This window comes from Nomascus leucogenys, chromosome 2 (genome assembly GCF_006542625.1).
Source record: "Nomascus leucogenys isolate Asia chromosome 2, Asia_NLE_v1, whole genome shotgun sequence".
Classification (NCBI taxonomy): domain Eukaryota; kingdom Metazoa; phylum Chordata; class Mammalia; order Primates; family Hylobatidae; genus Nomascus; species Nomascus leucogenys.
The window spans coordinates 105664537-105678714 of NC_044382.1; the positions used below are offsets into that span (position 1 = coordinate 105664537).

The window sequence follows — 14178 nt, forward strand, 5'->3', positions numbered from 1 at the left end:
TGACTTGACCACTAGTTCCAGAGCACAGAGATGTGACGAGCCTGGCCATAGTCATTGATTCAGGGATGGACACATGACTGAAACGGCATGCTGGCATTCAGTTCTGGTACATGGATTTTAACTGTTGGGAGGAGAATTTCTCACTCTGCTATGATATAAGCATGAAGCTACTGGCTTCCACTTGCTACTACAAAGAGCCTGCTTAAAAATGGAGCCAACATAAAAGGAAGCAGATTTAAGACCTGAGCGATGAGACCCATGGATGTGCACATGTGTGTATATCCACATAATGAGACTAAGTCTTGATTTCTGCGCCTTGATCCAGATATACTTGGAGCAGAAACAATGCTGGGACTCTTTTGTATCATGAGCCAGTAACCTACCTATTTGCCTAGCAGGTTGGTTTGGGCTTCAGTCTTGCAACCAAGTGAGTCCTGACTAAACCAGCAGAATAGAGCCAGGTAAGGTTCTTCCTCAAGAAGAGAAGAAGGAAGGTATCAAGACATTTATGACAGATTTCTACTCAACACTGAGCACCTGCTAAATGCTGGGCCTAATAGTCGAGATGCTGAGATGAACTAGTCCATTCAGGATGCTGAGATCTTTCAGCCTAGAAGAGACTGCTTTTCTTCCTTTGCTTACGCAGACTCAAGGGGCCATTCTCAAGGAGGAGTTAGTGACAGGAATGTCTTTGGCAAAGACAGCACTCTTGAGTGTGGTGAGAACATGTTATTTATTTCCCAAGGTGATTAATTTTTGAAGAAGACAACAAATAGTTGAGGCTATGAATTCTATCTCTGTAAAAATAGAGTTATGTTTTCCCCCTGTAGTCAGATCTCCTGTGGAACGTGAGAAAACAGGAATTTCTACGTATGGAGCAAGGACAGTATGGTTAGCACATAATACATGTGTTTATTTCAGAGTTGGGGAGAACTCCTGACCAGCGTGACACCTAACATTGGAGTGAAGGGGCAGTGGGTGAGGAGAAAGTTAACCCTGCACCAGTCCTAACTCTAATTTTCTCAGCAGCATTTCCGTCGCTTGAAGATGGTCCTCCTCTTGTCAGCTTTTTTGCTCTTTTCTTAGGTTGAAAAGACTGGAATAAAAAAATGGGGCTTTGCTCTGAAATGAGTAAGGTGGATGATATGGTTTGGCTCTGTGTCCCCACCCAGTGCTCATCTTGTAGCTCCCATAATTCCCATGTGTTGTGGGAGGGACCCTGTGGGAGATAATTGAATCATGGGAGCGGGTCTTTCCCCTGCTGTTCTTGTGATAGTGAATAAGTCTCCCAAGAGCTGATGGTTTTAAAAATGGAAGTTTCTCTGTGCAAGCTCTTTCTCTTTTCCTGCTGCCATCAGTGTAAGATGTGACTTGTTCCTCCTTGCCTTCCACCATGATTGTGAGGCCTCCCCAGCCACGTGGAACGGTAAGTCCATTAAACCTCTTTCTTTTGTAAATTGCCCAGTTTCAGGTGTGTCTTTATCAGCAGTGTGAAAATGGGCTAATACAGTGAGATTTCTTTGGTTGCGAGGTATGTGATCCTTGCAACCGAGGAAAGGTTATTGCAGGGCACATAGGCCAGCGATTCCTCATCATCATCATGCCCTCCTGGGCCTCATCATCTCCTGTCTCTGCCTCTCTCTGCATCTGCTCTCTACACCAAGCAACTTCTCCCCTTTCTACTGATCAGCTTCACTTGCTGACTCATGCTTCCTGCTTCTTCATCCCTTCCACCTGCAGAGACCACAGCTCTCATGGACAGACTGTTCCCACTTCAGCTGCCAACTCCAACTGGCCAATTCCTTCTGTGTTTTTTAGTTCACATCTCTGAGAGGACAGACTGATCGGTCCAGTTTGTGGTTTTGAGCCAGATTACCCAGAATCACTGGCTGGCCTATGGGGTAGCTAGCTGTAATCAGGACGGGGCAACATCACGTGAAGCCAACAACAGAGAAGCAGGAACCTTAGAGGTCTGGGGGACTGGATCAGGCTCCTTGGCTGGCCAGTCCCACACAGTTTTGCCTTGTATGCTCCTGTCTTTTCCCGCAGGCCCTGGTGAAAATAGGCTCTGAGAAGAGGCTTAGTGGCTGCCATTTTCAGGTCACCCGAATGTTCCTGTTTCTAGTGGTACTAACTCAGACACTTTCAAAAGTTTTGTAGGAAACGCAGGAAAAAAAACATCTCTTCCTTAGCAAGTCAAAAGTAGAAGAAGCCATGATCAGAAAAGGCAATAGGTCATGGGAGTGGGTGGGGCGTTGGCAAGCAAATCTATGAGGGGACAAAGAGAAAATAAAGGGAGTGTCTGGAGAACCAGTCTGAAACTGAGAATTACGCTCCAGGGAGGTGTTTCCATATGATGCCCTATACTCACAGCTGCTCCTTGTGCTACCTTCCTCTGCCCACTCACAACCCAGAGCTGCATTATGTCCCATAGTCAATGTTTTAGGCACCTTATGGCCTGTATAGGCTGGTCTGGGAAACTTACCACCATTTATGACGTTGATCCTATAGAAAAATGTATTATCCTCACAGTTGAACTAACTGACTTACAAATGGACTTGTGGAGCCCACCTGGGGCTAGAATTGGGAAGTGCCTATAAATAGGTGGCAATCTGGGACTTTTGCTTGGGAACCAACAACACTAGAGAATCAATAGCTCTCAAAAGAAGCTTCTGCTTGCCCTTTTTCACCACCTACCTTGCTCCAAGGAGGAAAGTGTTACTGGAACTTAGTTAGATTTTAAAAAGTGACTTTAACCACGAGCTGATAGATATTTTTATGGTTTCTAGGAAAGGGATTAAAAGTAATACCAAATGCTGGGGCCAAAGTGATCAAAGAGCGCGTGCTGCTCATTTGGGAGGTAAATGCAACACATCCTTTTGCCCCTTCTTTTCTCTAGCTTCCAGGAGGGGTGGAGAGGCAACCTTTCACACACTCCTTTATTCCTTTCTGTGCTCTCTCTGTAGAAGCCAGGGCTCTGCTGCCCAGTAAAGGATGTGTTAGGTAGCTTTATCCCAGAAGATCTCAAGCTGAAGTGTGATCAGAAACACCTGGTGAAGTGGTACATAATCCAGACCCTCTCCTGGAATTTGGTTGCAAGGTCTAAGGTGCAGCCTGGGAAGTTGTATTTTTAAACAAGTAACCTATATGATTCTGGTGCAGATAGATATTTGAGAAAGAGAGCTTGGACCCTGGGGCAGAATCTGGCTCTCCTGCTCAGATGAGGGGTGTTTGTACATGTATGCACATGTGTGTGTACTTGCCCTGGTTTAGTCCTGGGTTCCAGGAGAGACCTCTTATCCAAGCAAAAAACTGTGCTCCTATGCAGCTCAGAAGAGCTCCACATTTAAGTTTGAGGCCAAGGTCAAGTGGAGTAATAGTTCCCACTTGTTAGGCATAGACCTCTGAGCCAGTACCTCTGGAGACAGCGGTGGTTACCAACCTTCTGTGTGCTAGAACTGCCTGGGAAGCTTTAGAAAATACTGATGGCTGCGCTCCATTCCCAGATTCTGATTTCACTGGTTTGAGTACAGTCTGGACATTTAGGGTTTTTTAAAGTTCCTTGGGTATTTCTAATGTGCAGCCAAAATTGAGAACCACTGTTATAAGGAGAAGGATTTTCATTTTCCTAGCGCCTTGGCTAAAAACAATGTTAGCCTTTAAGGATGGACACTATAGAATAAGTCTTGATATTTGCATTTCTGTAAGGCAAAACAAAAAAATCAACAATATATGAGATAACATCTTAACTAATGTTTCCCTTCGAATATAGCATAAAAATATTCTTAGTCCGGCTTCTTTTGTCCTTTGGATAAAAAGAAAGGCGTGGCATGATAAAACTCAGAATTCTCTAAAGCATCTTGGCTAGAGATAAAATCAACTGCAACAATACCTCTGGCTTTGAAAACCTTCTCTAAAGAAAGAGAAAAGTGTTAAACCTTTATGCTTTTGATTCTCTTTTTCCTGAGACTTAACTGATCAGATTCATAGTTGATATAGGTATAGCATTTCAGGAATATCTATGGTTTAATTCTTTTCCTTTTCTAGAAATAGGTAAATAAATTTAACAGCAAAAATAGGAGTGAACTATAGCTTTTGAACAAATAGACAACCAAATTCTGAACATTAGAGGTACGACTTTATTAAATCTGTACTTTCTGACCCATTCACCCAAGTTTAGTGACAGTTTGCTCTAAACTGCTTTTTTAAAAACAATAATATGGTAAATTTGGATTTTGTGGAAATTAAACTATCTCATGTCAAATACAGTGCAATTTTGGATTTCAGGATTATGACAGTTGTGTTAGAAACAGGCTACCTGGGCTATGTCTGAGTTATGTTGGATCCCTGATGTAAAGTTTGACCGTATATGTTGTGTTCAAAATCAACAGTTCTAAACAAGAATCTAAGGATCCCCTAGGGCAATCCCCGGACTTTGGGGGGTCCATGTACTCTGGAACTGTGTAATGTGAATATATATGTTTTGTTCTATTTTCCTAGGAGATGATCCATAGCTTTTATCAGATTCTCAAAGGGTTTATAACCAAAAAAGGCTAGGACCCAGAGCTTCATGTGTTTAAATAGGGAATCTTCCACTCTAGACCCCTTTATCACTGTGTGTTGTTCAGAACAAGATATAGAAAAGGAAAAAAAAAAATCTGCTTTGTCTTTCAACCCTCTTTTCTCTAGGCTATAGTTAAAGATATCTATATGATATATTGACAGCCCTTATGTCTCAGCTGAAATTGATTTACTATCAAATGAGCATTAAAGGGACCGGGACCAGCAAAGATTCTGACTTGTATTTATTTTGCTGAAGTTTTCATACCATTCCAGGAAGAATGGGCAGTTTTGGCCAGTCAGGAAAAACTGACAGTGGCCAAGGGAGAAACTCTATATTCCATTTACAGAATGGGTGCAGTTTTTAACTTGTAGGGCACAAAGTAAATTTGATACTGTCCCATCTGATCCCTGTCCCTGCATCTAATTAAGATGGTGTCAGTTTGAGGAAGTCATTGTCAAAGGCTTATGCTAATGCAGTAAAGGTGTGCCTAACTTTAACCGCATCCAACGTGGGAAATTGTGGCTCTTTGGAAATGACAATGTAAACAGTAATGGCTTTAAGAAAGAAATTAACTTTAAATAGAACATTTCCTAAATTTTAAAATTTATTCAACATAAAAATGTTAATTCTGATTTCTTTTCAGGAATATAAAGGAATAAAGTTCTTTCTTAGGTGACATTTAGCCTCATTGTGGAGAGGAATGTAACTTTTGTTAAAATAATATTTTAAAATAAAATGTGTTGAAAATTACTATTACCTTTAAAAGATATTAAAGTGTGACAATTACGTAGCTAATTGTTCCCCTGGTGTGAGATATGTGATACATGATAATCTTTTATTATCAAGTCTAATTCCAAAATACATGATCAGTTACAGTAGTTTTCATGTGGATTTAAGGAGTGATGGTTACCTTTGTACATACTTATTAGATATGAGGTTAAAATATCGTATTTTATAAACTTTAATGTAATTATAATGGTTTTGCTTTCAGTGAGGCATGTATGCACTTGCATAAACAAAAGAAAAAGAAGTTATTTTAAATTGAGAAAAATATTTTCTTTAATTTGGACTACTGAATAAAATGCAGAATAATCATTTTCATGTTATAGATATGGAAATACCTATGAGCATTTAAAATTGACATTGCTGACATTCTTAAATTTGAGTGACCAGGAACTATCTAAAAATTAGTTTAGGCCAGGCATGGTGGCTCACATCTGTAATCTCAGCACTTTGGGAAGCGGAGGCAGGCAGATGGCTTGAGCCCAGGAGTTCAAGACCAGCCTGTGCAACATGATGAAATCCCATCTCTACTAAAAAAAAAAAAAAAAAAAAAAAAAAAGTTTGTATTGTTTTTTGATTTTCTAATCAGTTGATTGACCCATATAGGTGAGTCAAATAGAGATGGCAATGTCTTATCCCTCCTTTAAAGAAGATTCCAGTGACTTAAACTTAATAATGATACTACATTTGAGCTACTGGTTGCTTATGTTCTTGAACAACAAACAGAGCTAAAGAGTCCTTCTCTCAGATGCTGGTGAAACTAATCATATACAAGCATTCTTTGTTACATGCTAATAATTTTTCAAAATGTTTTAAACTTTAAAATGCCATTAATTTTTCTCTCTGTAGATATATGTTTGCAGTGGCAAAAAACAAGAACAAATTAGTTCAGGTTATGTATTTGCAAATTAAAAATGAACAAAATTGATTGCAAGACTCGTAAAAATTGGATATTAATTCTTGAGGAATAAGAGTGAGGCTACTTTTCTAGGTGATATTTATCCCCGTATATGGAAGACCGTGGGTTTTAAAAAATTACTGTTACAAAAACATTTTAAACATTAATTTTATCTAGTATTTTCATACTATTACTATTTCAAGATCTTTGATGGTGGGATGTCCAGATAAAATCCCCACTGTAGCTTTGCAGTGTATCTAGTAGGACATAAACTATTGCTTAGCTTACAAAGCTTAGAAAGGGACTCTGATCCTTGGATATTTTTTAAAACAATCCATATTATTTATTTAATCCTAAGTATTTTTAAAAACTGCTGTCATACTACTTCACCTAGTTCTGGCTGCTGTTCTTTTGGGGAATGCTATATTGGACTATTCTTTGAAACAACATATATAATCTAGCAAGGCACATGTCAGTCAGGCTTTAGGTTGGAGCCAGGCCTGGAAAATGTTTTTCAAACAATTTTACGTCTATCCTTTCATCCTGAGCTGGAACTATTGAGAATGTGATGGAAAAAATGCATCGAGTGGCTTGCTGGGTCTTGTAAGGGTCCTACAACTCTCATACTCTGTAAATGGAATGTGTGGAGAGGGTTAGGAGAGCCTTCAGGTAGTAGCTAGAGATGCTAGAGCCTCTGAGGACCTCTGCACTGAGATCCCTAATGTTAGAGTCTGGCCTCTGCCATCACTGAGGGTTCCCCGGGGCTTGGCCTTGCTAGTGATAGCCACATAGGGCCGCAAGGCTTAGCTGATCATCACTGGGTGAGGAAGTGTCAGGGTCACTGCAGATCTGAGTCAGGGCTAAGCTCAAGATTTCTTTCTTTTCTTTGTAAAACCGTAGTTCTTGTCCTGCTTTCCTGGCTTCCTCCAACTGCCTCAGGGCCATTCGTAGCTCTTGAGAGACAATTCCTGGTGATTCCCGCTCCTTCATGATCCAGTCCAGGGCCATGTGGCTGCGCATCTTTTCATCTAGAGAATACTGAGAATAGTAGGAGATGACTTCCTGGGGGCCAAGAAACAAAGTCCAGGGTGTCAATAAAGAGCAATAAAGGCACCCATCCACACGCCTCCTCCCGCTTCCCATATCATTAGGGTTTTATCAACAACCCCATCTCTCTCATGTTCAAAAACTGAAACCAAAACCCACTGGTTTACTTCTATAAAGGAAATGAAGGGCTAAGTTGGCCTAGCAAAGCACACAACTCCCGTTTGAGTCAAAACACACCACCAGGAATGACTCAATAATGTTCACCAAACATAGCTCTTCCATCTCTAGAAATACAAGCCATTCACTGAAAATACATTCCTACAATTGGTATGAATATGACCTCATTTATTCATTGAACCCTGTTGCCCAGCATTATTTCCTTTGGAAAGATAAAGAGAGGGAAGTAGCTCTACAGAGGGTCTTGGGCAGAATGGGGTTTGGTCAAATCCACTGAAGAAAGCAGGAAGCTCTTAGTTAAGGGCATCTCAGAGTATCATTTAGAAACCAGGAGAATCAGCTGTGGTATTAGCACAAGGGAGACGGGCCAACTCTCTCACAGTAAATACAGAAGGGAGTTTAGATGTATGATGGAAGGTAGACATCTCCATTATTGATATCATAATGATACCTTCATGGTCCATTGTCTTTTACTTTTACAAACAATTAAAAATTAGTTACTGCCTGTCAATTCTTGTGTGAAAAATTTGTCAATACATAATAACATCATATGTAGAGTTGATCATGTGGAGTGAATGCATTGCTTATTTTTGTTTTCAAGAACATATGGTATGCATTTATGACCTTAACAAATTAAAAACAATCATGGAAAAGTGTTTATAACCCAACCAGCATATTTCAAAGGCCTTTGTAAAATCAAAGGAAAAGGAAAAAAAACAAAACCAAAGACATTATCAGCTACTCATTTCTTTTCCATCTTTGACAACTGAAACCTAGACTCTCTAAGCAAAGAACAACTAAAAACTAGGGGGTGCAGTGCATGGAAAGCTCCTTTCACCCACCCTTACCTTGCTGACTCCTAGAGGCTTTCCTCCTCACACAAATTCCAATTAGGAAATTCTCAGAAATAAACTACCATCTTTCACATTCTAACGGTGGGTAGAGGAAGGATAAATCTTGGAGAACAACAGGTGAAAACCATTAAATACGCAGGAGGGGGTTTACATTAGTTATTAAAAAAGGGGGAAGGGTGCTTCTTATAAGTAACAAAGAAATAGTGAGACCTTGTCTCTGAAAAATAAAGAAGAAACTTCTAAACCAAAAAAATGAGAGTGATTAAATGCCAGCTTGTCAGACTTTATAATCATTTCTGTTGTTTATTGGGGACTTTTGGCAGGAGTGGGAAATACTCTTCTTCTACCACCAACTTGGCCACTCTCCAGTAACGAGGTTTCAGAAGCAGTGCATTTTCAAGTTTCTGCATCAGAAGGTACAAGAGGGCACACATTCCAAGGAGGCAGGGGAGGTGTATGGAGTAGATCCAGGATTTTCTTTAGAAGCTGTCTGCCTTTATGATCCTTTTGGTTTACATTCAGTACAGGTATCTAAATCAGTCCTGTGCCCATGTTCTTTTTAGTGTGTATATTTGGTTAGTCCCTGACTCAGTGGGGCTGTTCTATATATTTCTTCATATGTCTTCTGCTTTTAATAAATAAGGTACCAAATTTATATTCGGAAAAATTGGAATAAAGGAAATCTCCTAGGAAGATGATGAGCCACCTGCTGAGTTCATATAACACGAACTTAGACTTGATTAGAAAATCTTACCTGTCGGGAACACTTTGTTTCACGAAGGGCTTTTAGGCTTCCATTCCAGTGCAATAGTTGGAAAATGGTCATCAGCTCCTACAAAACCCAAACACCTATCATTGGTTCCAAAGCAGAAATGTGCATTGGTGAGAGCTGAGCAGGGCATAACTCTAATTCCCAAATATATCAGGAAACAGAATACACAATATTGTCACAACACTTTGGGACTTTCCCAAGCCCAGGGTCCCAGGGCTTCTGGAACATTCTTCTCTCCCTCCTTTGCTATATCCATAGCATTACATTACATTACTTGTGTAATGAAATGACTAAATACTTGACAAATGTCTTTCAGCATTAAAAATAATACACTGAAGAGTTCTACACACAAGAAGTTATTTAAATATACCAGGACATCTGAGAAATAGTGTATAGGCAAGGTTTGACATTGTATCATTTTTTTAAAATTGCTCGAGACTGAGAGCATCTTAAATAGTCACTTTTAGAGGAATGGCTAAAGTATGATATATCCATACTACTGAACACTTTGCAGTCATAAAGAAAGGATGAGAATGTTCCATAAGTTTAAATAGAAAGAATTCTATGACGTGTTAAAATAAAAGCAAGGTACACAACAGTGTGTAACATGTGCTACTATTTGATTAAGAAGATTGCTATATACGTGTTTGCTTGTAAATGCCTAGAGGAGTTCTAGTAAGATACAAAAGGATCTGGTAACATTAGCTGTCTCTGGAATGCCAGAGGAATGCCTGGGGTACAGGAGTAAAAGAGGGAGACCTTCTTGTGACATTATTTTGCAAAACTTACTGAGTTTTGAATCATGTGGCCATGTTATATCTTAAAGAAAACCATTTAACTCTAAAAATTTTAAGCCAAAAAATAAATATACAAATATAGTTAAATAGCATTTATAGGAGGCCATTAGTTTGGACGGAGCTACTGCATTAGGCCTAATAGACCAAATCAAAATGGAGTCACTCATGCTGAAGTTCTAGATCTCCATGCTGAAACTAAGCTGTTTATCTGAGCTTCCTAGAAATCAGGACAAAGAAAGAGATAATAGCCAAATCCCCAAACAAGCCAGTTTTAGCCGGCATAATAAAGAAGTCCCCTCTGCTTTAATCTTTACAAGAGAAGTAACTATGAAATGACAAATCCTTTTTTGTCCTCTGTTTCTACCTTTTCAGCCCTTTTCTGCCTAAAGCCAACTTCCTCTGCTCAGCTCATCGGAACATTCATTCTGTTTTACAGAAGGAGGTGTTACCCAATTCTAAAATTGCAAGTAAAAGTCAGCTAGATCGTTAAACTAAATTTATTATAATTTTGTCTTTTGACAATATAAAACATATAATGAACAAACTACAGAAACTGTTCGATACTCCTAAATTTATAAATTCCGTCAAGAAAAATGCCTTGAAATATAGACAATAAGGTTATATTGACATTAAAACTCACCCATGGTTTCCAAATCCAAGGGCCAGGGCTGAGCACAGCATTCAGACTATCAGCACCATAATTTCCTTGCCTTTTGTGATATATCAAGGGCAAGCTAAAGTGTATAAGTATACTGAAGATTTTCATTTTCCTAATGCGGTTACAATTAGAAGTTTCCACTGAAATTATTTGCATTTCATTTACAGGTTTTTTTTGTCAGAGATACATCTATTGTGGATTAATAGCCTGTGGTTATTGAAATTATTGAAAAATAACTCTGGATGATCAAGGAACTTTCATGTCTTAAAAAATAGTTATGAAAACTTAACATAGACAGATGTCCTACTGCCTATTCAAAAAAGCTTTTAGCTGGGCACGGTGGTGTGTGCCTATAGTCCTAGCAACTTGGGAGGCTGAGGCAGGAGAATTGATTGAGCCCAAGAGTTTGAGACCAGCCTGGGCAACATAATATTTTGTCTCTTAAAACAAAAAAGCTGACTTTAATTAACTGTCTTTACATCTGCTTGCTCGGGAAGAGGTTCTCTTATGAAAATCAGGAGACTCATAGTCAGGTTTTCGGCATCTTAAAATTATTTGGTAAATTTTAAAGCTATCAGATTATTAGAAGAGCAAATAGCACTTCTCTCATGTCTAAAATTGCCGTTAGAATGAAATGTTTTTCTTCTTTTCTGTCAGAGATCCAGTTTGGCATTCTGTCTAAGTTCACTGCACAGTAAGCACTCTGAGAGCCCACAGACACCTCAGTAAAAGCAAAACCACTTGTGTCTGCTAATTAAAACACACATGAATACCAGCTGAGCTGCTCCTTCTGCCCCAGATGGAGACCTCCCTGCCTGCACAGGGTCCGGGTCCAGTGCCCAGGGATGCTGCCCCCTCCTGGCCCCTCTCCTCCATATCTTCCTGCCCTTGTTCAGATTTTCACTTCATCATGCCACTATGCTAATTTGAAAAAGTGGGAGTGCTTTGTTCTAGAAACCAAATCTCGTCCAATTTGGCTGTCACTGCTGTTCTTCTCAGGCCTTCCATCAAAGTAGCCCCAGTGGCTGAGGAGGGCAAATTTGTGTTGCCCTCCCTACCATACTAACAAACCAGCTCACTGAATACTTTGAAGCCATAAACATGAATAGGAAGGTTTTTTCAGTATGTGGGAACCAGTCTCTATGACGTAACAGGAGAGCCAATATTTGTAAATAAGAAAAATTTTTTGGTTTTATGTCTTATAAAAATCCACTCAAATTTTGTATTCTATTGTATATGCCCATTTTTAGAAAAGAGAAAATAAATATTGGCCAGGTGTGGTGGCTTGTGCCTATAATCCCAGCACTTGGGAGGCTGGGGCAGGCAGATCACTTGAGGTCAGGAGATGGAGACCAGCCTGGGCAAAATGGTGAAAACCTGTTTCTACTAAAAATACAAAAATTAGCCAGGTGTAGTGATGGGTACCTGTAATCCCAGCTACTCGGGAGGCTGAGGCAGGAGAATTGTTTGAACCTAGGAGGCGGAGATTGAGGTGAGCTGCGATCGCGACACCACACTCCAGCCTGGGCAAGTGAGTGAGACGCCATCTCAAAAAAGAAAATAAATATCACTCCACTCCTCCATTTGACCCCCACAACCCTAAATCTTTATGTAAAGTTGAGAACTCAGACACATATACTGGGTTTGTTTTGTGGCTTCCTATAGCTATCTATCTTGACGTTGTTCTTGCATCCTTGTGGCCCAGTTTGAGAAACAGCCTATTGCTAACAAGGCTCTTAATTCCATCCTGTGATAATTGTTAACTTAGAAACATACTCTTCTTCCTCTAGGGTCTTCTGGGCTCTCTTTCTTATCTATACACTAACTGCTCTCCCCGCCCCATAAGCGACTATCATTCCACCCTGAAAATCTCCTAAGACTTTAGAATTCACAATTCTTCTGGGAACAGAACCAAAACCCTTTCTCATGCCCCTTGACAACCTTCATCTTTCAAAAATGTCCCCAAAGAGACTTGAACTGTTTTTGTCTGCAGGATGAAGGTCAACCTCCTCATCACCTCTGGTTTGTCTAAATTTCTATCCCATCACGAAGCAGCTTTTTTTCTCTCCGGTAACACAAATGCCACTTCCTCAGTGTTGCTCTTGTTCTTAAAATTCCCTAGGGAAGCTGACCTCCTTTCCAACTTCTTACGTTATATCCCCATCTAGTTTTTGTCCTCTGTAGAGATGTTCAGCTTGCCATCATTATATAAAGTATATTCAAATATTTTCACATATTTTCTGTCTCACTTCTTTATTTCCCCTCATAAGACCAAATTCGCTCTCTTCAAATTTTCCCAAAACTATTAGCTCTTGGCTCAACTCCAGGAAATCTTTGCATGCCTGTGACTAATTCCATTGGAAATCCTTGCATGATTGCAGAGTGGGAAGGAGAGGGCTGCTGTGGAGTTCTGCTTGCTAGTTTCCCCATGATTCTTTGCTGCCTGGTGTTCGCTGGCTCATATTCTACCTGGAGAAGCTCTGTTACTCTAAAGGAAGTTAGTGTAGCCAGGTGCCGTGGAATGTGCCTGTAGTCCCAGCTACTTGGGAGGCTGAGGCAGGAAGATCATGAGTTTGTGCCCAGCCTGGGCAAAATAGCAAGAACCCTGTCTCAGAAAAAAAAAAAAAGTATATAAAATTTTTTTTAAATAACGGAAATTAGAGTTGTCTTTTCCTGTGAGGGTCTGTCATAATCCTCACTGAAGTCTTTTGGGGTGTGGTGTTTTATTTGTGGGGTAATCTGGAAGCCTGAGGGGCCCAGCTGGACCAACAGAAAAACAAGTTAGCCTCATAAGGTGAGGCAGGTGAGGCAAGTTTTAAAGTGGGTGGGGCCAATTATACATGTTCATGGTCTTTTATTTATAATTCTGATATTTTGTTTATTGTGAATTTTTTGCATGAATTTTGAGTTTAAAAAATAATGCATTATACTATTATTTATCTTGATTATGAAGTTTTTAAGCATCCCTTTCAATTTTGTACCCAAGACAAATGCCTCACTTGCCTAGCCCTTGTCTGTCCCCTTCTTGTGGCTCTGTCTCAGGGGCAAGCCCGGCTTCACGGGCATGAGGTCTGTGCAGCTGTACAGGGCCCCTGCTTTGTTTAGTGCTCTGCTGTCTTGAAATTCTTGGTAATTTTTGAACGAGGGCCCCTAGATTTTCATTTTGCACTGGGCCTGGCAAATTATCTAGCTGGTCCTGACCAGCAGAGTAAATTTAATATAGAACAAAGAATCAAGCTGTGTGTTTTCTTTCCTCTTTAGGGAAAATTTCAGTTGCAGCTCTCACTCTACAGCTTTCCTGGTTTATTTTGTCATTCATTTCATTTAAACAGACAACAACGGGGCTCTGTCCTCACAGCCTTTCCTGGGGTTGCCTCTGTTAGAAACAATGTTGGGCTTTTCAGCTACTTGTGGAGAGAAAATGCTCACTGCTTCTCTTTGGAACTCTTTCTAGGAGACGGGTTTGGCTCTGTGATTCATCAGAAATAAGAAAAACAAACACTGTAAATGGAGAACTTGAAAAACAGGTGGGCACCATCTCCCCACCCAAGAGAATGGATTTAAGAGGAAATTTGTTTATGGGATGAAGTTTTAAAAGGCGACCTGGAAAATTTAGCAAAGATGTAAA

The 14178-nt window shown here is 40.0% G+C and overlaps 1 protein-coding gene across 1 annotated transcript in view; it reads right to left on the reverse strand.

The window, feature by feature from the left end:
- Nucleotides 1-4119: 4119 nt before the first annotated feature.
- Nucleotides 4120-14178, reverse strand: part of LIX1 (limb and CNS expressed 1) — a 52574-nt gene continuing 42515 nt past the window's right edge. The window contains exons 5-6 of the mRNA XM_003277200.3: nucleotides 9078-9155; nucleotides 4120-7307 (exon numbers count right to left, since the gene is read on the reverse strand). Coding sequence (XP_003277248.1) covers nucleotides 7020-7307; nucleotides 9078-9155 — 366 coding nt within the window. The 3' untranslated portion in view covers nucleotides 4120-7019. The remainder of the gene's footprint in view (nucleotides 7308-9077; nucleotides 9156-14178) is intronic.